This window comes from Arachis hypogaea, chromosome 15, assembly GCF_003086295.3.
Source record: "Arachis hypogaea cultivar Tifrunner chromosome 15, arahy.Tifrunner.gnm2.J5K5, whole genome shotgun sequence".
Taxonomy (NCBI): Eukaryota; Viridiplantae; Streptophyta; class Magnoliopsida; order Fabales; family Fabaceae; genus Arachis; species Arachis hypogaea.
The window spans coordinates 147,478,750-147,504,089 of record NC_092050.1 but is presented as its reverse complement, the minus strand read 5'-3'; the positions used below and the strand labels follow the sequence as shown (position 1 = coordinate 147,504,089).

At 33.2% G+C, this 25,340-nt stretch overlaps 1 protein-coding gene across 1 annotated transcript; it reads right to left on the bottom strand.

Moving 5' to 3' along the window:
* Positions 1-1,043: 1,043 nt before the first annotated feature.
* Positions 1,044-2,490, bottom strand: LOC140179402 (uncharacterized). The gene is made up of 4 exons (XM_072218278.1): positions 2,390-2,490; positions 2,060-2,284; positions 1,508-1,852; positions 1,044-1,377 (listed from the first exon to the last, which is right to left on the bottom strand). Exons 1-4 carry the CDS (start codon positions 2,488-2,490, stop codon positions 1,044-1,046), a joined length of 1,005 nt encoding a protein of 334 aa, XP_072074379.1.
* Between the last annotated feature and the right edge of the window lie 22,850 nt (positions 2,491-25,340).

Genomic DNA, 25,340 nt, shown 5'->3' with positions numbered 1-25,340 from the left:
GGTCAGGCGGATACTCCAGAGGACAACGTCAAAGGTTACAATCTGAGGATTGATCCGCCACGTCGGAGTGCTAATCGCTTCACTCCTTCTGTCTTCAAAAAAGCGGCCAAGAAATGCAAGAACTTTGTGAAGGATGTAAAGTGGACAATGAGAAAGTAGTTGTGGAGTTATGTTTAGGGTAATTTGTATGTGTTGGACTCTGTATGTGTTGGAGTTTGTATGTGTTGGATTTTGTATTGAGTAATTTTTATGTGTTGGACATTATGTATTAATGACTTGGACTATGGTAAGATTATATTGTATGTTTATTATCACCTAGTTGTTATGAACTTTTTGATGTATTAACCATCTGGAGTATGTAATAATGTTTCATAAAATACTAATATGTTCATACATATATTGATGTATTGATGTATTAACCATCATATTATATAATGCAACAGATATGTGATAATAGTAGATTGTCATAATTTATAAGGTTACATATAGCAGGTCATGTTAACTCAGATTGCTCAATCAGGTTATATTATACAAGATCATCTTAAAGCTATAACCTAAGGGGCATCTCTGTTGGTATTTGAACCAGCTGACTGACGGCATCTGCTACGACTATGTCCCTCAGCCCCACAGAGCGTACATCGTCTGGGACAACGTAACATCCACGTGTCCATCTCATTCAAAAAGCGCGTCATCCTGGGGCGACCTTTCGTGACCCGTCTCAGGTACGGATTTGATATGAACCGAGGTCCGTTATAAGTAGGCCATGTGGCAGGATTACCTAGTGGCCTAAACCTAGCTTGGTACACCCACCGCACTTGGTCCATCTTATACACATCATGCACATATAGTTGCCAATCCAGTCGCTGGTTGGCACAACATGCGAACACATGTCTGCAGGGGATCCGGTCCACCTGGAACTCACCACAGTCACATCGAAGGCCACGTAGATCGACTGCAAACTCCAGCCCGCTCGGCATCTCACGAACCTCAAAGACCTCATTCTGGTGGTCAAAGCAACTAACCTGGATGTTTCCTGATGCAAGTTAGTTTGCATGCAACTTCGATGTCACGATATCAAAAAATACATGGCCAGCATTGATCCGGGCTTCCGCCTCCGCTCTTTTTCGGGTGAACAACTCGTTTAGTCTGTAGAATGTTGCCTTCACAAGAGCAGTAATGGGAAGATTGCGTGCACCCTTCAAAACTGAATTGATGCACTCCACTAGGTTCGTCGTCATGTGACCCCATTGGTACCCACCATCAAAGGCCAATGCGTACTGTTCGCGAGGAATTCGGTTTAACCAATTTGTGTACGCCTCGCCACGTTCCCGTAACCGCTGGTAACGCACTTCGTACTCCCGCACCGTCCTCGAATATCTTGGTAGGTCACAACAAATAGAAAGAAAAGTAATCGTTTTCAATAGAATTATTTAAGGAACAATCCGTTAATAATTTACTTAAATCTAATAAATGGTTACCAATGTTGACGACCAATTTTTGGAGGTACGGGGCCTTGAACTTTCTCAAAAAATTTGACTCTATATGCCTGATGCAAAACATATGAAAAGCTCTAGGCGGTGACCAAGCTCCGTTACTGCGCTCCACAGCTGCATTGATGGACTCGTGCCTGTCGGATATTAGACCGACACCATCCCGAGTAACAACATGTTGACGCAGGTTACTAAGAAAAAAATACCATGTATCAGAAGTCTCTCCCTCCACAATAGCAAATGCAATTGGGACAATATTGTTATTGCCATCCTGTGAAACTGCCACAAGTAGACAACCCTTATACTTTCCGTACAAGTGAGTCCCATCCACCTGGACAATTGGCTTACAATGTCTGAATGCCCTAATACAAGGGTAATAACTCCAAAATACACGATGCAGTACCCGAATATCACCCACCAAGTCATCGCCTTGATATGCAGGCATAGTTTCAAAATGGACAACAGCAGATGGCTCCTTGTGACACATGGCCTCAAACCATATAGGCAACGCCTCATAAGAGGCTTCCCAACCTCCAAATATTTTTTCTACTGCCCTTTGCTTAGCCAACCATGCTTTCCGGTAGCTCACGGTGTAGTTGAACTTCGATTGCACTTCTGCTATAACCGATTTTACCTTTAAGGAGGGGTCAGCCTCAACCAGTGGTTTTATTGCTTCTGCAATTGTGATAGAATCCAGTTTCGAATGATCCTGTGAAATGGTGGCTCTGGTACAGGTGTGGCTACCATTATACCTCCTTATAACCCAACAGTACTTCCTGCTGATCAAGCTAACCCTGATAACCCAATCACACCCTGACCCATACTGTGTACACTTGGCATAAAATGTCAACGGCTCAGACTCATACACCCGGTATTCTACGCTTCGTCGTATCGTATACTCTTTTACCGCCTTAATAACAGCTTCTCTGGAACTGAACTCCATACCAATGGCAAATTCACCATCTGCGACAATAGGAACTTCTGCTGCGACAGCCACCATTGGAAAAAAAATTCATTAATACACAGGTATTTCATAAGCGATTCTAAAGGTAAATCAAATTTCACTGCATCCAGTATGCTATAACTCCAGACTTTGCAACATGTTATTATGTCACTCTAAACAAAATAAGAACATAAGCAGCAAACGTAAAAACTAGAGCGAATTGGCCGGTTCAACCGCCAAAGTAACAAACTGGACCGGACCGGTCCGGTTCAAAGAGATTGAACCGTACGTTGGGTCGAACCTGTGCAAATAATAATGTCCACAAACTCACGCATTTTGTAATAACCATATTATAGAGAATTTAAATATTATTTTCTAATAAATACTAGTAGCATATAGCAGTTAAAAAAATAAATTTTCTATTAGTGGTAAATATTGTATTAACCCGGTTCCATCCTAGCAACTACTACATTCAACGCATGACTAATTAATGGTAAATAAAAAGTGAATTATTCATAACTCAATCAATGTCTAACTAAAAAAATCATAATACCACGATTACTTTACCTGCAGTCATATATTCCGGATATTCCGGAACATGCATGGCTTCCAAGTCCAACACTCGCATGAATGATGGCTCCTCAAACGGCACTTCGTTTGTGAGTGTATTTGCCACTTCTGTCACATCTGGGGCCATGGTTCCGTCACCTTGATCTTCATCTCCATCTGGACCAACAAATTCGTAGTTGCTTTCGAACTCTTCTTCACTGTCACTATTATAATCTTTCCGTAGAATATTCCAGTCAGCCTCAGATTGTTCAAACTCAACATACAACTCGATGAACGAGATCTGAGACCGGTTTTCAATATACATTGAAAACATCTCCTGCATGCTCGCTTCGTCCGTCACATATTTCGTTTGATACTGGATGAATCCACCAAACACCGGTACGGGATATCTGTATAGGATACATGATATCTTTCTTGCCCGCTCAAAATTAATCTTTTCACAGATTACACCTTTGAGTTCTTCAAATGAGATAATAAAAGGAATAACAAGATCTAATGGGTTTTCACAAATAAATTTTACTCCTTCACTCGTTTGTAACAAAATCTGACCAAAATAGTATATTTTTAGCAATACTCTGTCACTCATTTTTTTCACTCAACAAAAAATAAGCATAAGCTTAGCCTTAGCAACTACACTTTCAAAATCAAAACTAAGAACCCAGATAGAAGAAGAGAGGAAGCAGCCGCTCAACAAGGAAGAAGGCGGAACTAAGCTACCACCACTAACACTTCACTCTTTTATATCAGCATGGTTAAGGAACTCGCACCCATCGACTAGGTTAAACTGAACCAAAAAAAAAAGGTAAACGAACTCGGACCATCCGAGTTTCCCTTACCCCTTCCACAAAACGGAGGGTCCGAGTTCAATGTGCCTCAACTCGAACTATCCATCACAAACTCGGACCGTGCGATATGCGACAACAAACCCTACTGAAGAAATCGTAGGGTACGATTTCAATACCCAAAATTTTTTCCCTCCAATACAAATCGGACCGTGCGATTTGTTATTCAAAAATTTAATCCAAAGAACTTGCACGGTCCGAATTCCTCTATATCACACTGACAACCAAACTGTCACACATATTTGTGAAGTCTCCCATAACTCCATATCGACGCATAGCACACACATGACCTCCATTTCCATAAAATTGAGCCTACCCTTGGAGGTAGTATTTTATTTTTTCTTTCTTGATGTGTCGTATACGTGCCTATTAAGTGTGGACCATATATCTTTTGTTGTTTTATTATAATTAATTACGTGATCGTACTCTAGGAAGTAGTATGTTATTTTTCTTTCTTCCTGCGCCGTATACGTTTCCTTTCTTCCATTCCTTTTTATTTTGGTTAATACTCAAATTTGTTCGTAAAAAATTACTTATTTTTTAAATTAATTTTTAAATAATTTTTTTAGTTATATTAATCTTTAAAAAATAAAATATAAGTCAAATTAGTTTTTTTGTTAGTTAGATGATAACGTATCACATTAAGTATCACAAGTCACTAGATAATTGGTTAATGTGTCAGTGACATCTAACACGCCACGTGTCACTTGACATGTAAAAAAATTATTTATAATCAAAATAATCCCTAAAAATATAAACATAAGTCATTTTCATTCCTAAAATTTTAAAAATTAATCAAAGTAGTCCTTATATAATTTTTTTATATTTTTTCATAATATTAAATTTAAAATATTTTTTGATAGTACAAATTTTAATATTATTTTTAGACCTTAATAAACAAAATTCTCTTTACATAAAATAATAAAAATAATTAAATTATTATAAAATTATTTTGTCATTTATATTTTAAAATTTTATATTTTAAATTGTAAGTTTTTTTATAGTGAAATTTTTTTATTTAAATGAGTTTATTACATTATTGTTAATTATATATTTAATAATTTATTATTTTAAATTTACTAAATAATATAGTAGTTATTTTAAAATTTAAATCTTTTAAATTTTTTAAAATTATAATTTATATTATTATTTAATTTAAACGATAGAATTCAATAATTTAAAAACCGATTTATGGGATCACTTGTTGAATAAAAGATTAAAATATTTAAAATAACTACTATATTTATTTATGTGTGTTATTTCAATTTGATGTTGATAAGCAGTTTGTTTCAAAGGTTGAAATGACTTTTAAAACACTTGAAGAAGTTGAAAAATTTTACAAAAATTATGCTAAAGTTGTAGATTTTGCTACCAAAATAAGAAACACAAATAGGAAGGAAAATAAAATAAAAAAAATCAATCAATTACATGTAATAGAGAAGGGAAATGAAAATCCAACATATCTCCTACTGAGAAGACAAATTCATTAGTTGGATTAAATTGTCTTACAAAAATTTATATACATTTATTGAAGGAGACTAGTGTTTGGGTTATTTCCAAGGTTGTTTTAAATCATACACATGCATGCTGTCCAAATCAAGCGGATATGCTTAAACAACATAGGCAGTTAAGTATGTTTGATCGTCGCACAATTGAGAATAACGATGAAGCTGGTATTAGGCCAAGTAAGATATACCAATCCTTTGTTATAGCAGTAGGAGGTTGTCACAGCCCAAAATGAGCCATGACTGGCGCTCAGGGAAATAGTTCCCCAGCAAGCCTAACAGATTCGAATATAAGACAAATAAAAAAGTTACAAACATTTTTGATAAATTTACAGTTTCAAAAATGAATAATTACATATTTTTAACAAAAATAAAATATAGATAGATCCTGCCTGTGATATATCGAGCAGATGATGTCTAAGAACTCAACAAAGAATATATACCTTTGTAGATCATTAATCTTGAATAGAAGGCTCACATAATCAAATATTTATTTCTGAAAATATTTTTAGAAAAACCTGGTGAGTTTTGTAACTCAGTGACTAGACAATACATCTATAATCGACATGAGACCATATAAACATCATTATTAAAGTGATTTTTTAATTAAAAAATAATAGTTGATAATAATAAGTGAATTAATAAGAAAGTTCTCATAAAGAAATCAAATCAAAAGTTCACACTTGGGCGGCTCCACCTCAATGGGTAGCCTTTTCTTCTCGTGTGTTCTAACAAAATAACAAATCTAACGTGTGGCCTACACGTTATGCTAGCAACACTCCTGCTAGCTGGAGTCTGAGTTAGATGCAGCTAAGTTAACGTCATAACCGCCGTTAACTACAGTTTTCTAATACAAGCCTCCCAAACCAATTCAAAACATATAATTTTAAATACAACAAATCTTTGATCTTTTAAATATATAAGGTATCAAATCAAATCAAATCATATTATACTTTTTCATCAGAATCTTTTCCAATCATACTTTTTCATTCATAAGACATTTCAAACATATTTCACAATCTTAAAACTAAGTGAATACCAACAAATACTTCAATGCTTCAAAAATAGATATTCAAGTAAAATCAAATATTTTAGAATAATGCAGAACTTCATCAAAAATATATATGGTCTCATGTATAGTTCTGAAAGTATAAACTTCATAAAAATAAATTATTTAATTTTAATAAATCAATTATTCTAATCAATTTAAAACCGTTCAAGACAAATATAGTGAGTATAATTCAAAGATTATAATAGATATATGTCAAAATAATTATAGATGCACAATCAAACAATTATAAATGTAAAGCCTACTCACAACTTGGTCCCAAGGGACCGAAGATACCCAATCCGGAGTGCCAGAATCCAAGGTGAGGAGGATTGAAGTAGAATGGAACAAATGAGCGCAGAATTTGGATTAGGGCAGCGACAAGGTGGAGCTGACGATAGTTTGGGTTAGTGACAGGAACGGTTCAGCTCCACCAGTGGCACCAACAGCTCCAATAGCAACTAAGGTTCACCCGAACGGCGACGCAACAGCGGTGACGAAACAACCCTCTATTCATGACAGCTCCTCTCGCACATTCTGTTTCTCTCTCTTCAAGCTCTCTCTTCTCTCTCAACAATGGCAACAGCGACTTGGCATGGCAGCGGTTGAAGCTCAACGGCGATACCCAGCGGCTCCTCCTTCCTCCACGCAACCCAGACGGCAACGATCCAGGCTTCGGCGGCGGCACAGACGACTCCTCCTCCCTCCTCTTCTTCCTTCTCTCCTCCTCTCCCTCACTCTCTCGATCTCCATCTTTCTTTTCTTTCTTTCCTCAGCTCGTGGGTGTGTGTTGTGAGGAAGAGGGTGTGAGGGGAGTGAGAGTGTGTGCGGCAGTGAGAGGTGAGTGAGTGTGTTAGAAGAGGGTTAGGGTTTGGTTTGGAAAAAGGAGAATAAGAGTATTGTAGGAATTTTACATTCTACCCTCCTTATAAAAATTTTCGTCCTCGAAAATTGATATAATCTTCAAAAATTTACATGGTTTTAGCACTTTATCAAACATAATAAATAAGTATAACGAGGTGCAAAAGTTACAAGATAGGTGTGTGTTAAAACGATGCGGTTGACATTCACCGACTCTCATTCCCTTGACAACTCATATATAAATAGCACTCTTCACTTCATTCATCAATCTCCTCAAAATATAATCTTGCTTCATAATCTCCTTGGTTCTATAGTATATATCTATGTTGCAACCAGTCTTATGTCAAGTATTTGAATTACAGCTTTCGAAGTTCAACATCGATCAGCGGTGTCCTAAAGAACTAACGTATCACTTGCTATATCTGAGAATCCCACGTGACATCAAAACCAGCACGAGTTTACTTAAAAGGATTCAAAACTTTGGAAGAGAAGAGAAACATCATAGATGAGGCTCGCAATAATTCGAAAGAATGCATATGATCACAATTAAGCAACAATGTACAAAAAAAAAATGAAGTGTGCCAGAAAAAGAGTCAATTACATCCTAACAAGGAAATCTGAATCAAAGAACTTTGATAGAAACAATAAAAGAAAAGATGAAGAATTAGGTCGAAACAGGTTCAAGTTGAATCAAATAAGTGCAAAGTTCACAAGAGATGGCCATTATAGTCCATGACAATATTCACAAAGATTTAAGAGAATGACTAGGAACACAATCAAATAAGACACAACCTTTTAGAATTAAAGAAGAGGAAGAACATACGAGACCTAAAGTTTATAATATTTATAGACCAAAATAATAACATTAGGACATACGAAGTTAAAGAAAACAATAGGAAGCAACAGCAATATAGGCAAAGAAAAATGAACAACAACAAACATACAACGTAAATAAAATACACACAGTTGTAAATCAAAATCCCAAGCAACAAGACAAAGACAATATCCGAGGAGCAAAGCAAAACAACAAATTGAAGATTTGACCACACCTTTTAGAAAGACAATTGAATAGTTATGAAAATTAAAAATAGTAATTGTCATAAAAATTAACATCTTCATTTTTTCTTATCTAGAATTATTTGACAAAGACCATTTGAAATAATTATTGCCATAATCTTGAATATTAAGTATACTAGAATAAAATGTAATAGCCTTTGACTATAAATAATAGATAAATAACGTAAAACATAACGAGAAAATGTAAACAATCATCTCATTATCCTTAAGGCCAAAATTCACCTGTACATTTAACTCATTACTATTGTAAAATACACTCAAATATTTTTATATGATCATACAGTTATAACTTAATTTACGAATAATGCACATGTAAGATAATGAAATTAAAACTAAAATTTGACATGATTACAATTAACACAAACTAACATTAGTTATAATAAATTAGCTGCTACTTTTTATTTCGCCTAAATCTTCAAACCTAATTTAGCTTTCAACATAATCCAAGCATATAGCAAAAGAATTTTATGAAATTAGCATGGGATCATTTTTTTTTTGTAAAGATAAAACACCAAAAAGAAAACCCATTTTCATAAATAGTCAACTGAACTTAAAACTCATGAACTAAAGACAAACTCAAATATATAAATATTCTTCATAACAAAGACTAATACATGTAGAAATTAATAAACTTGGACGTTAAACTTGTAGTCATGAATCTCCATGTTCATTTTAATGTGCATCTCTATTCACGCTGCATAACTGATATTTTTAATCACATCCACAATGCTATCGTCTTGTGGTGTTCTCCTTTCTTTTTTTTTTTTTTCTAAAAAGATCCACCAATAAAATTGAATACCAGGAGAAACCTTAGTAATTTAAAAACTGTCTTTAAGAAAATATCTTTTATTAAAATGAAATAATAATCATAATATTCATAATTAAATTTTTTTTCTTGAATTTTTTTTTAATTTAACTATCAAAAATATATCTCTCAAATCTGTCTTATTTTGGAAAATATAATATCATGAGAAAGTTTCTTTTATTTTTTTTCTAAATTCCTTACTCATTTCCAACCCGAAAGTGAACCTAACAAGCACAGAAACAACAACTACATAAAAATCAAGAAACTCAAAAATTCAATCACAAAACAGTACCACTACTCACTACTAACTACTACTAATAACAAAACCAAATCAATTAAACAAATTAGAATACTACCTACAAAGTCATCATGCAAAAATAATAAAAACGTAATTTTTTTTAATATCAAAGGCACTTGAAATATCATGCAAGGCATACTGAATTGAAAAAAAACACATATTATGTGAGAGACCAATAATAATAACAATGAGATAAAAAGAGAAAGATACTAGAAAACTTGACAAAACATTACTGAGTCACTATTGAATAGAAAATCAAATCCTAACTATATCAATATGCAAGAATTTATTGTTTACGAACAATAATAATATCGATCACACGCAATGATGACTTAAATAGCCATAATCACAATAACAATTCATAGGAAACAACCTATTCTAATAGCTAGAGATAAAATATTTAGCAATAATATCATATATCATAATAGAAAACAGAAAATTGTATCCGTGAAAAAGTTGTCACATATAAATACTCAATAATACAAATAATAAATATAGAAGCAACTTTGTTACCAGCGCACAGGCATTTCAAACTACTAATCTTTAAAAAAAAATTCTAACTTGCTGAAAAATTTATCAAAGTAGTCTTTATATGTTATGAGATTATCCTAATAAAATCTCAAGTTATTTTAATATTGATTCCCGCTTTTAATTTAGAAGCAACAAAGTTCACAAGAATTCTATATTATTGTATTAAGATAGCTAATATCTTTCTAATTCTAGTAAAATTTTACTTCAAAGCACCATTGCATAGATCAAATTAGTACCTTAGTACATAATTTCACTTACACTATTTTATTTCATGAACCTAACCAAATGTGAATCATGAAACATTAGGTCTCATTGAGAAATCTGATAATTTAAAATAAGAGTTATTAAGTTCATGAAAAAAAAAGCATGGTTTAATAATTAGTTGAATGTAATAAGGAGAAAAATCATATAAAGAATTTATTTAGCTTTAAGAAATAGGATATCTAGTCTCTTTTGTCAGAAATTGCCAGCAATTTTTTCCAATATCTAAGATCTACAATCCCAATCTCACAAGGGCACTACAAATCAAGAAAACAAATCTCCTAAATCTCTATAAATAAGAACAATGGTTAAGAACAAGAGAATATTTAGAAAAGCAAAATGTTAAGAACATTCTCAAGTTTCATATCTTAGCCAAAACAAAATTCATCTTATAATCACCAACCCAAAAGCAAGCATTCATAATCTTTCTCTCAACTTATTAAAACAGAAATAGTTCCGTGATAGAAAAGCCATATTCAGCAACAAAAAACTATAACGGAATTGAATCGTCAAATTAGAAAAACACAACCAAACTTCTAGATCAGAAAAAAAATTTTCAATCCAACTAACTGATTACCCAAATAATTCACTACACTTAAGCAAAAAAAATCGCCAATCGAACAAACAACAATAACATTTTATTCATATTTCATCACATAGTCCTTCTTCTTGAGCAACAAGATAACAGTTTTTAAAATTACTGATTTAAAAGAAAGAATCAAAAGCAAATTAAAATTATGTGTTATAACTTCAAAGATTATCAACATAAGCAAAAAAATTTCAATATCGCTTATCAAATCCAAAACAAAGCATTTCGATCAGAAACTCATAAAATCCATGCAATCTACAAATCTAAATACAGTTCTATAAGGGAATTAGATAATAATTCACGGCAAGCACGGATCGAATCTTCCAAGTAATGCATGAGATATTGACATCAAGAATCAGAGAGAAGAACAACACGAAGATGAATAAGATTAAAGCATACATTTAGAAAAGTGAGGAAAATTAGCATTAGCTACAAGGCAGATATCGCGAACTGGAATCGAAATTGAAGTCATTGCAAAAGCAAGTTCAAGAAAAGCTACCAAATGATAAGTCAAGATTGGGTACAAAGAGACAGGAGTAGTAAAAGGCAACAGAAGACGCATGATCACAATCAAAAGACAACAATGACACAGAGGACAAAGATGACATTCATATAGGCTTCTGATATTGCCACAATTCGTATAAATATGCACGCTTCTATTTATACAATTGTGATCCTACCATAAGACACTTGTTCCATATTACACAGGTTAACCTAAAGTTCTGATACCACTTTGTCACAGTCCAAAATGAGCTACGACTGGCGCTTAGGGAAATAGTTTCCCAGCAAGCCTAACAGATTCGAATATAAGACAAATAAGAAAGTTACAAATATTTTTGATAAATTTACAGTTTCAAAAATGAATAATTACATATTTTTAACAAAAATAAAATATAGATGGATCCTGCCTGTGACATATGGAGCAGATGATGTCTAAGAACTCAACAAAGAATAGATACCTTTGTAGATCATTAATCTTGAATAGAAGGCTCACATAATCAAATATTTATTCCTGAAAATATTTTTAGAAAAATGGGGTGAGTTTTGCAACTCAGTGACTAGACAATACATCTATAATCGACATGAGACCATAAAAATATCATTATTAAAGTGATTTTTTAATTAGAAAATAATAATTGATAATAATAATAAGCGAATCAATAAGGGAGTTCTCATACAGAAATCAAATCAAAAGTCCACACTTGGGCGGCTCCACCTCAATGGGTAGCCCTTTCCTCTCGTGTGTCCTAACAGAATAAGAGATCTAACGTGTGGCCTACACGTTAGGCTAGCAACACCCCTGCCAGCTGAGGTCTGAGTTAGATGCTTCTAAGTTAACGTCATAACCACTGTTAACTACAGTTTTCTAATACGAGCCTCTCAAACCAATTCAAAACATATAATTTCAAATACAACAAATCTTTGATATTTCAAATATATAAGGTATCGAATCAAATCAAATCATATTATACTTTCTCATCAAAATCTTTTCCAATCATACTTTTTCAATCATAAGACATTTCAAACATATTTCACAATCTTTAAACTAAGTGAATACCAACCAATACTTCAATGCTTCAAAAATAGATATTCAAGTAAAATCAAATATTTTAGAATAATGTAAAACTTCATCAAAAATATATATGGTCTCAAAAACAGATATTCAAGTAAGATAAAAAAATTAAAATAATACAAAACTTCATAAAAAATATATATGGTCTCATGTATAGTTCTGAAAGTATAAACTTCATAAAAACGAATTATTCAATTTTAATAAATCAATTATTCTAATCAATTTAAAACCATTCAAGACAAATATAGTGAGTATAATTCAAAATTATAATAGATATATGTCAAAATAATCATAGATGCACAATCAAACAATTATAAATGTAAAGCCTACTCACAACTTGGTCCCAAGGGACCGAAGATACCGAATCCCAAGTGCCAGAATCCAAGGTGACGAGGATTGAAGTAGAATGGAACGAATGAGCGCAGAATTTGGATTGGGGCAGCGACAAGGTGGAGCTGGCGATAGTTTGGGTTAGTGACAGGAACGATTTAGCTCCACGAGCGGCACCAACAGCTCCAGCAGTAACCAAGGTTCACCCGAATGGTGACGCAACAACGGTGACGAAATAGCCCTCTATTCACCGTAGCTCCTCTCGCACATCCTATTTCTCTCTCTTCAAGCACTCTCTTCTCTCTCAACAATGGTGACAGCAACTTGGCATGGCGGCGGTTAAAGCTCAACGGCGACGGAGACAAGGCGCGGCGCCACCCAACGGCTCCTCCTTCCTCCACGCAACCCAGACGGCGACGATCCAGGCTTCGGTAGTGGCACAAATGGCGAGAAATGGCGACGAAGATGGCTGGCTCCAGCGACGGTGACAGGTCGTGATGAGGACGATGGTGGCGACCTTCCAGCATGCGCGAACAGCTTCCCTCTCTCCTCGCGTTCGCCTCTCTCTCTCGTCTATCGTTGGCGACGACGACGGCAAGGCGGCGCGACAGCGAGCTGAATGCGGCTGGGCAAGACGGGTGCGGTGGCGGCACGACGGCAAGTTGGACGACGGTGAGGCACACCGCCTGTGCGATAGCTATTGAAAGAAGGATTTATACCGGTTCGGAATTTAACCAAATATTTTTGCTGTGAGCATAGCCCAAACCGACAATCGATCCTCAAATCAAAGTTTAGTTGTGGTTGTCACAAGTCCAACCCAATAAAGATAACCGAGAGTATTAGTCCCGGGTCGTTCTCCCTAGGAATCACAATCGAGTGATCAATTATTGGTTATGAGATACAAGGGGATTGGGTTGATAAAACAAGAAATTAAATGGCAAGAGATGTAAAGCAAGCAAATAAATAAAACAAGTAATAAATAGACATTCATGGCAAGGATTGAGAACCTAGGTTTTCTATCCTAATCATTAATTATCATACAATGATTAAAAATAGCTAATCCTATTTCGTCATCCTAAAATCGGAAGAAGGTACAATGTTATATTCACATTGAGAGAAAGTCAAATAAGACTAGTTAATCTCAATCCAAAAGTCCTAATCAACTTACTAATTGAATTAGCAAGAGATTAGAGTCAATGAAAACAATATTAACTAACAACCCTAGATCACCAACATGAGTTGGCTGTGTATTAATGACTCAAGATTGCCTAATTTCTCTTTCCAAGCCAAGAATGCTCAAAAAGCTACTCTAACATCCAACCAAGTATTTTATCAAACACTTGGAAGGCATAAAAGGAAAGCATCATAAAATTACAATAAATGTAAATCTACAACTACCCAATGCAAGGAATTAACAATAACAACCCAAATAAACAACAATAAACAAAAAAATATTAAATTGCATTAAAAAGAAATTAAAGTAACAAGAGTGCTCATAAACATAAAAGTGACACAAAAGGAAAATTAACACCATAAACTAAGAGAACAAATATGTAGGAATAAGAAATTGTAAAGAAAACAAGATGAAAGCAAGAAATTAAACCTAGATCTAAGAGAGATTAACCTAATTCTAACATAATTCTAGAGAGAAGAGGGAGTTTCTCTCTCTCTAGAAACTACCTAAAGCGTGGTCCTAAGCTAATCTAATTGCTCTCCCTTGATCCATCTTGAATTCAGCCTCAAATAGCTTCAGAAATGAGTTGGATTTGGGCCTGGGCAACTCAGAAATCGCCCCCAGCGTATTCACTTTAATGAGGTCACGTGATCAGCGTCACGCATGCGCGTGGTTGATGCTTGCGCGTCGCTGGCAAATTTTCCCCTCAAACGTACCCGTGGGTGACGCGTGCGTGTGGTCATTAATGTTCTTCTCACACGTACGTGTAAATGACGCGTGCGCGTGGCCTTGATTCCTCCAAATGCTCATTTTTTTCATGAATTCTCCACCTTGCATGCTTTTCTCTTCACTTCTTCCATCCAATCCTTGCCCTATGAATCTGAAATCACTCAACAAACATATCAAGACATCGAATGGAATTAAAGTGAATTAAATTTAGCTATTTTAAGGCCTAAAAAGTATGTTTTCACTCTTAAGCATAAATTTAGAGAGAATTACAAAAACATGCTATTTCATTGAATAAATGTGAGATAAGTTGATAAAATCGCCTAAAATCAACACAAGATAAACCACAAAATTAGGGTTTATCAGCCTTCTCCCTCCTCTTCTTCCTTCTCTCCTCCTTTCCCTCACTCTCAAAATCTCCATCTTTCTTTTCTTTCTTTCCTCAGCTCGTGGGTGTGTGCTGTGAGGAAGAGGGTGTGAGGGGAGTGAGGGTGTGTGCGACAGTGAGAGGTGAGTGAGTGTGTTAGAAGAGGGTTAGGTTTGGTTTGAAAAAAGGGGAATAAGGGTATTGTAGGGATTTTACAGAGGTCATCGTGAACTAAAATTTATTAAAAAAGATGTTAGCAATTATATTACAAGAGAAGTTTGTAATGTATCTAAATAAGATGATGCCAAAGAATTTGGGGCTTACTTATTTAAAATGAAAGAGAATGATCAAAACCTTTTTTATGAGCTTGAACTTGAAGCTGGTGAATTGATTAAAAATAATTTTTGGGATAATTCACAAAGTCGGGCTGCTTTTTAGTATTTTAGGAATATTGTTTCATTTGATACCACTTATAAATTATAATATAAACAGATACTTTGTTGTGCTAGTGTGAAACATTTTTGGTGTAATTAGAAACATTTGTTGTTTTTTTTTAGAAATATATATATCTGATTTTTGTTGTTATGTTGTTGAGTTCAAGTATAATTCTTCAATCCCAGCATCCATCACTTTAAGCAAATTTTCCATCTCTTCAACCAGTGATGGGCTGGATTCTATAATAGTAGCTTTAGTGCTTAGACGACCTATACCAAAGTCAAATGATGGTCCATACATGTCACATCATGAGAACTGCAGGATGACATAAAAAATTATTTCGAATAACTCAATACTATGAATCAATACAGTACATAATAACTAATGGAATAGCACAAATATATATATATATATATATATATATATATATATATATATATATATATATATATATATATATATATATATATATATAAAAAGAGATTCTTGGGCTTGTTGTTGAGGTTGTGGGGGATTGGAAGTGGATGTGCGTGCTTGTTGTTTTTGGGCTTGTTGTTGAGGTGGTGTAGGATAAATTGCTTGAATTGGCACTTTAATGAAGGCAAACAAAAAGTGCATATTATTAAAATAGTGCTTAATAGCACTAAATTTAGCACAGAATAACTGACAGAATATCACCAAAATTTTAAAAAATTATACTTAACTAAATGAAAAATATTAGATTCATTAAAATAGAAAATTTATATATTCAGGGGTTAAGTTAGTGATAGGCTAGGTTCTATAATAGTAGCTTTAGTGTTTGGAGGAGTTATGTCATCACTATCTTGAGAGCTGCAGGATGACACAAAAAATTATTTAGAATAACTAATGGAATAACACAGAAATTATAAAAAAAAAAAATTTAACTAGAACTTACACATAAAGAGATTTTTGTTCAGGTTGTAGAGGATTGGAAGTGGATATGTATGCTTGTTGTTGAGGTGTGTAGGATGAATTGGCACCCTAACGAAGACAAATAAAAAATGCATGTTATTAAAAAGTTATACTTAATTAAGTGAAAAATATTAGATTCATTAAAATAGAAAACTTACATATCCATATGCATTTGTTATTCAGCACCAGTCTCACTCTCAAGATTAATAGTTGGACTACTGATTTAAAATACAAGAATTTATTTTGTGAGACATATGAATATGGTCTTAATAACACAAAAATTGTGCAATATCAACTCAAAGATAGGATACCTTACTTGTCAGATTCTAGTACATCTTTCAATTTTAGTTTCTTCTAGATTTCTTTTTCAGCAAGAGGAGCATTTTCTTCCTCCATTGGTACTTCTTTAACTTGGACATCTTCCTCCATTTATCCCTTTGGCACTTCCAAGATGAATAACACTGAAATTATATTAGGACAGCACAAAAATTATTGAATAGAAATAAAAAAAATTACGTTATATATGAAAACTTATAAGGTTGTAGGCAGCAAACTCTTTTTTTCCATTTTTTTCATGTATTTTTTTTCTTGAAAAAAATTTTTAGAGGAGATTCTTGTGTTTATTTCCAAAGAAAAAAGATATGAAATTATAGTTATGAACCAAGTTATTCATATTAAAAGCACGTAAGCTACACAATTGTAACACAATAAATTTATATTTAAGAAATAAAAAAATAATAAGAAAAATTACACGAGATCACTTGGTGCATTTAAAGATCCCTCAATGCTTGACTGTGTTTGAAACACAAGATTATTCTCACTCGAAAAATTAACAGTCGATATTCTAAAAAAAAAGAACAGCTTTTAGGAAATTATATAAAGAAACAAAAAGAGAACAATATAAGATCTTGACTTTACCATTCTGAAGAAGCACGTTGAGCTTCTGTTGAGTCTTCTTCACTTTTTTGTTGTTTAGGTTGAACAGTCATTATGCCACGTGGCACTTAACGTAACACGTCATCATCTAACTGACGGAAGGACTAATTTGATTTACATTTTATTTTTCAGGAACTAATATGACTAAAAAAATCATTTGAGGACTAATTTGAAGAATGAGTGATCTTTCAGGGATGAATTTGAGTATTAACCCGTGAAATATCTTTCTTTTTAGCCTTCACTTCTGTAGGTTTATCATTCTTCTTTGTTCTTCTTTCTGGTTATTTTCTTTTTTTTTTTCCTTCCTTTCTTCTCTTTTAAAACAGAAAAAAATTTGTTCAATAAATAGAATATATTTTTAAATAAATATATAGCTTTTAAATCTTACTTATAGTCAGAATCAATCCTTATTTCTAACGATAAAAGCTCTATAATAAACTTTTTTTCATTCTTCTTCTTTTTACCTTTTTTTTCTTACTTGAGCTATGCCCTTTTTATGATTTTCTAAAATAGAAATTTAATTAATTAACATATTTAGAGCCCGTTTGGGAAGTAGCAGAAGCTACTTTTTTTTTTTTACTTTTGGATTATGAAAAGTCAAAATCTACGTGTTTGGCAACATTTTAAAAAAAGCTTTTAACTTTTCGAAAAGTTAATTCACAGCTTTTTGAAGAAGTAGAATTATATGACTTCTCTGCTTCTCGATAAGTCATTCTACTACTTCCTTAAAAAAAATTTAATTTCAAAACAAAAAAATCTACTTTCGTTCTTGACTCTGTGAAAAATACTTCACCACCATCTTCACGCAAGGTCTACTAGAAGTACTGACCTTCCACCATCATTCCACCATCATTCTCACGCAATATTCCAAATCTCACCATTTTCACATAATGATTCATCTGATGGAAGTATTGATCCTCCACTACCATTTTCAGACAATATTGCATCTGAACAACCTAGCTTCTAGGTATTTTTTTTTATCATTTTATCACTCTATTTTTATTATTAAATTTGTATTTAACTGTGGTATGAAATTTCAGTTTTAATTTTATTTTTTTCACATGTGATTTTATAGCTTGTTATTATTTTCATAGTTAATTATAGCAAGTTCCTACCTCAATAAAGGAGAAGGGAGTTTTAATAGGAGTAAAAAAAATAGAAAATAGCAACAAAATATACATTGACACACATTTTATATTTATTTTTTATTTTCACCTACCATATCATACACAATATTAGTGATTAGGTCATGTAAAATCAACATTCAATATTAGAAAGTATTTTTTATCATCGTTATTTTAATATTCATTCTCTTCTGTAAAAAAAATTAATTTTTGAGTTATTTATCCAAACGCTACAACTTTAAAATAAGTACTTTTATAACTAAAAATCTAAACACAAAATAACTTACTTATAAGCTGCTATTAATAAAAGTCCTTATGCTTTAAACTCTTTTTCCAAAAGAACTTATTTAAGTTATTTAACCAAACTGGGCCTTAGTGCTATAAGACAGAACTTTGGGTGTTAATTTAAATGACATTTGGTGTTATTTTGTAAAGAAATAATGATACCAAAATTTGAAAGAAATGAGTTCTTTTATTTTACCATTTCTTCCTTCCCCTCACATTTAATCCTTTTAACGAGCATCTCCCTTATCCAATGGGCAACTCACAATAGTCCGGGCATCGTATTTGCTATGATATCAATAAATTTGGACTCATAAAAGTATATAATTATGATTCATGAGTGTAAAAAGAAACTTATCGATTGAGTATTTTTCTTCATTTTTGTGACTCTTTAGTCCTTTAATTAAGAAGTTCAGCACATGAGTAGCCCAATTCTGCCCTCGTGTATTTTCAGTATCAAAGATCGTTGACATGTGAATTAGAGAGACTTTGCTCATGGTTGTTGGCAATAAGAAGCAATTTTGGATTAAGAGAATGAATATCCTCGTGAATTTCAACCTATTTTCTTCTCCATCCAGGCTCATTTCCAACAAAGATTTTGTCAAAGAAGACAATGAGGAGCCTTTGAAGCTTTCAATAACTTCTTTTTTCTCTTCAGTGCTGTCTTTATTTTTAATCTTTTTTGAAAAAGTATTCCCTACAACACCAAAATAGGAAAACAAAAACGACGTTACCAAAGAATAAAAATACCGAAAGTTGATCATGAGAATAGATTAGAGAAGCAAATTTTATCTATTGTATTTAAGTCTAGGACATCCCTTATCTTTACAGGGGTTATGGTGATTTTTCAATATCCTGTGATAAGGGTGTTTTCATACAAATTGAAAGAATTAGCTAATTCGTTCAGAAGCTTGTGTGTCACATTTAAGGATGGGATATGGCTCAAAGTACAAAATCACATTTCATCCACAATAACTTTTTTCTCTCTAATCATTTTTATAAAAACATCAGTTATAGTTCTTGTAGAGTACCGCAAATCATGTGTTTTTAGCAAAGTAATTTAAAAATTATGTTATAAAATTTATTTATGCAACAAAAACAGAGTTGTTTTGTTAAAATATGCTTACATCATATTTTGGTACTTTTTTAGCTATAATATGTTTTTAACAATTTTTTTCTTTGTCATTTTGCTTGTAATGAATAAAAAAATGAATCACACTGAATCTAACTCATAATAAAACTCAAAAATTACAAATAATCACACCAAAAAATTTATCAACATGACTTAAATCATTTAAGAAACAAAACAACTGCATAGACACTCTAAATGCAAGCCTATGAAATGAATCACACTGAATGTAACTCATAATAAACCCCAAAAATTACAAATTATCACACTAGCATGGCTTAAATCATATAAGAAACAATACAACTACATAGAGACTCCAAATTCAAGTCTATGACAAGAATCACACTGAATCTAAATTAAAATGACACCAAAAATTGGAAATGATGACACAAGAAGACTGATCAACATGGCTTAAATCAAATAAGAAACAATACGACTACATAGAGACTCTAAATCCAAGCCTATGAAAAGAATCACACTAAATATAAATCAAAATGTCACCGAAAATTGGAAATGATGACTTGAGAAGACTCATCAACATGGTTTAAATCATATAAGAAATAATACAACTACATAAAGACTCTAAATGCAAGTATATGACATGAATCACACCGAAGGTAACTCACAACAAAATCTGAAAAATACAAATGATCACACCAAAAAACTCATCAACATGGCTTAAATCATATAAGAAAAAAATACAACCACATAGAGACTCCAAATCCAAGCCTATGTCAAAAATCACACTAAATCTAAATCAAAATGACACCGAAAATTAGAAATGATGATACCAGATGACTCATCAATATGACTTAAATCACATAAGAAACAATGCAACTAGTCAACTACATAGAGATTCTAAATGCAAGCCTATGACATGAATCACACTGAATGTAACTCATAATAAAACCAGAAAATTGCAAATGATCACACCAGAAAAATCATCAGCATGGCTTAAATCATATAAGAAACAAAATAACTATATAGAGACTCCAAATCCAAGCCTATGTCAAGAATCACACTAAATCTAAATGACAATGACACCAAAAATTGGAAATGATGACAGAGAAGATTCATCAACATGGTTTAAATCAAATAAGAAATAGTACTACGTAGAGACCCCAAATCCAAACCTATGACAAGAATCACACTAAATCTAAATCACCGAAATACTACAACTACATAGAAGCAAAAATGCACGATTTAGAATCATATTATCTTCAATGATGTTTCGTCTTTTCATTTTTTAGAAATGCACAGAGAGCTTCGTTGAGAGTTTCTTCGTTTGGTGTTGTTGTTGATGATTCGAAACTTAGCATAGAGAAGTTCGTTGAGATTTTTTATTTGGTGGTGGTGTTGATGATTTAACCTAGCAGAGAGAGGTTGGTTGAAAAATTTTTAAGTCATTTCAAGTTTAGTGTTAAAATAGGATTTTGAAATGATTTTTCGTGTCAAAGAGCGCACATTGAAACGTCGTGTATGTGAAAAATGAGAGCGTATTCGCATGTAATGAATAATAAAACTATTTTTTTGTTGAATTTGAATCAATTTAATTTAATTTGGTCACAAAAAAATTTATATGTGTTGTTTATTTAATTTAAAACATACATTAATCAACTCTAAGCACAAGTGCATGACGACTATCAATGAGATGATAGCTTTAAATAAAAAATCTATCACAATCAAAAAAGAAAAGGTCACTTTTCAAATTTTTCTTTTTCTTTGAAAAAAAGGCACAAGTCCAAATAAAAGAAGGAAGAGCGACGGGCACATACACTTTCATATTATACAAGAAGGTTATCACGTATAGAAAGAACATTATTAGTATTCAAGTACTTTAATGATTGATTTTTATTATAAAATATATACATAATTAATATTAATAACTAAAATTATTAAAACATTAATATTTTTAAAATATTTACAAATTTTCTTATTAGATATATTTACAATAATCTAATATAAATACGACTAATTTTCTAAATATATACGTAAGTTTGACAATTAATTTTTGACACATAAATATAAAGCAAATCATACTATTAAAGCAGAGTAGAAGAGAAATTGCATGATTTAACCAAAGCTAAAAACATAACATGGATCAACCAAAAGCATGTTTTTATATCATTCGAATCAAGCTAATTCGAACTAGAAAAACAAGAGTAATTCAAATCATATCAATTCGAATTAATAGGAAAGTGTAATTCGAATTTGATCCATTTGAATTATGCATGCATTAAGTCATAGGTAGTTCGAATCAGCCAAATTCGAATTACGCATCCAGGTTGACTTAGGTAGTTCAAATCACATTGATTCGAATTATGAGGGAAGCAATTCAAAGTGTAGTTCGAATCTGACTCCTTCGAATTATCAAGCCACCCACGTGAATTCCATGACATAAATCTAATCCATGCAATTATTTTAATACACAACAATTATATTTATATGGAGCCAATGCTAAATCGAATTTAATTAGTTCGATAATACAAATCTATAAAAAAATTGTATTTTATAAAATTTAAAAATTTTTATTATGTAATAGATAATAAAATTATAAAGAATTGTGAAAGAAAAAGATGAAGAAAATTTTATTAATTGTTGATTGATTGAATTGTAAACTATGAAGGTAAAACTAAGTATATATAGAGTATTGGCCTATGAAAGATAAAAGTAGAAAAAGATAAGATAGAGATAAAGATAACTATAAGATAAGATAAAGACTAAATTATAATTTAATTTGTGTATTCTGTTGGGCTGAATTTGTGGGCCGTGAGACGTCTTTATTGTTGTCATGGGCTAAGGTGGAAGAGTGGTTTAATACGCCCCCGCAAGCTGGAGGATGAAAGATGTCAAGAACACTAAGCTTATTCAGATTAAGATGGAAGGGTTGAGGAGACAAAGGCTTGGTGAAGATGTCAGCTAGTTGCCCAGAAGAGGAAATTGGGAGAAGTTTCATCACTTCAGCTTGAACTTTTTGTCAAACCAAGTGACAATCAACCTCTAAATGTTTGGTTCGTTCATGAAAAACTGGGTTAGCAGCAATATGAAGAGCACTCTGATTATCACAATATAAAACTGGTGGGCGGATAGGAGAGATGCGTAAAAATTGTAACACATTTAATATCCATTGAAGTTCACAAGTTGTGTTGGCAAGTGCACGATATTCTGCTTCCGTGGATGAGCGGGCAACGGTGGTTTGTTTCTTGGTCTTCCAGGAGACTAAAGAACTGCCTAAGAAGAAACAATAACCTGTTAAAGATCGTCGAGTGTCAGGACATCCGGCCCAATCAGAGTCACTAAAGCCGAGAAGCTAAATTTCTGATTCCCTTGGAAAGAAAAGTCCTTTGCCGGGACTAGTTTTCAGATATCGTAACACATGCTTGGCAGCTTGAAGATGAGATTCAGTAGGAAATGCCATGAATTGACTTAATTGTTGAGTGGCATACATGATGTCCGGTCGAGTAGTGGTGAGATAGATAAGACGGCCAACCAAACGACGATATATAAAAGGATCGGATAGCAGGGGACTTTTGTCTTGATATAGTCTTGTGGTATTATCCATTGGAACAGAGGCAGGTTTAGCACCTAATAAACCAGAATCCTCCAAAAGATCAAGACAATATTTTCTCTGAGATAAGCAAATTCCCTTCTCTGATTGAGCAACCTCAATACCCAAAAAATATTTTAATGGGCCCAAGTCTTTAATTCGAAAGTGTTGGTGCAAAATAGACTTAATGGCAGCAAGTTCAGAAATAGAATTACCAGTGAGAACAATGTCGTCAACATAGACTAAAAGGATAGAAATTTGATCACCAATGAATTTGACAAATAAACTATAATCAGATGAGGTCTGCTGATATCCATGAGATAGCAAAAGATGAGAAAGTTTGTCATACCACATACGACTAGATTGTCGTAAACCATACAGTGACTTTAGTAGCTTACAGCATTGATTCGGTTGAGGAGATATAAATCCGGGTGGCAGAGTCATATAAACATCCTCAGAAAGATCCCCATGTAAGAAAGCATTATTGACATCCAACTGATGTATAGGCCAACGCTTCATAGAGGCCAATGCCAAAACTAATCTGATGGTGGCAGGCTTGACAACAGGGGAGAAAGTTTCCAAGAAATCAACACCTTCAGTTTGAGTGAACCCTTTAGCCACAAGGCGTGCTTTATATCGATCAATTGAACCATCAGGCTTGCGTTTGATGCGATAGACCCATTTACAGCCAACTGGCTTAACCCCTGCAGGGCAATCAACAAGACGCCAAGTTTTGTTCTGCTCAAGAGCATCCAACTCATCTTTCATAGCACTACGCTAATTAGAGTGTTGATTGGCGTCCTTAAAAGACTTTGGCTCAATGTCAGAATGTAGAGATAAAAGAAACTTTTTATGTGAAGATGAAAGAGAAGAAAAAGACATGACTGAAGATAAAGGATACTTGCACTTTGAGGGAGATTGATTTGTAGAGATGAGAGAAGAATTACACAAGTAATCAGAGAGATATGCTGGAGGTCGGTGAGGCCGGTCGGAATGACGAGGATGGGGTTGCTCAGGTGGTGAAGAAGGTGACGGGGGATGAAAAGGTGATGGTGGACTGGTGTCTAGTGTTGAAAGTGATTCAGTGGTCATGGGTTCAACTTGATTAGGAAACGATAGTGTGGAAGAAGGAGAGGTTGTTGGAGAAAATAAAGAACTAGGTGGAGTTGGGTCAATGGGTATAGGTGAGGGTTCAACTGGAAGACTAACTGAATCTTGTTTTTGAGAAGGTGTGTTTGGCAATGTTGGGCTGAGTGTCTGGAATTGGACATTTTTTGTGACTAAGGGCAAGATCATTTCATAAAAAATCACGTTTCTAGAAATCTCAATTCTTTTATCTTCTAAAACATAAACAATATACCCTTTAAAACCAGGTTGAAAGCCAATAAATACAGCCTTTTTGGCTCTTGGATCAAATTTTGATCTGTTTGCCATTTGGGTAGAAACAAAACATAAGCATCCAAAAATTTTAAGGTCATGATAATTTGGTGGATGATTGAATAAAATCTCAAATGATGTTTTAAAATTAATTGCGGATGATGGAACTCTATTAAGTAAATAAACAGCATGTCCAACAGCATAAGACCAAAAAGATGATGGTAAATTAGATTGAAACATAAGAGCACGAGCTATATTCAAAATATGTTGATGCTTGCGTTCTACCCTTCCATTTTGTTGAGGAGTTTCAACACAACTACGTTGATGAATAATGCCCTTTGAAGCATAAAAATCAGGTAAAATAAATTCTGGTCCATTATCGGAACGAATAGTTTTGACTTTGGAGTTGAATTGTGTTTCAATTAAAGTAATAAAATTTTTTATTTGATTTTGCACTTCTCCTTTTGATTTTAATAAAGTAACCCATGTAAAGCGGCTAAAATCATCAACAATAGTAAAAAAATATTTATGATTATGAATAGAATTTTGTCAAAACGGACCCCAAATGTCAAAGTGTAATAAATCAA

Coding starts and splice junctions, on each gene's coding strand:
- LOC140179402 (XM_072218278.1), bottom strand. CDS start 2,490: ATGGTGGCTGTCGCAGCAGAAGTTCCTATTGTCGCAGATGGTGAATTT. Junction 2,285..2,389: donor GTTATTAAGGCGGTAAAAGA/GTATACGATACG, acceptor TTGGGTTATCAG/GGTTAGCTTGATCAGCAGGA. Junction 1,378..1,507: donor TTGAGAAAGTTCAAGGCCCC/GTACCTCCAAAA, acceptor TGACCTACCAAG/ATATTCGAGGACGGTGCGGG.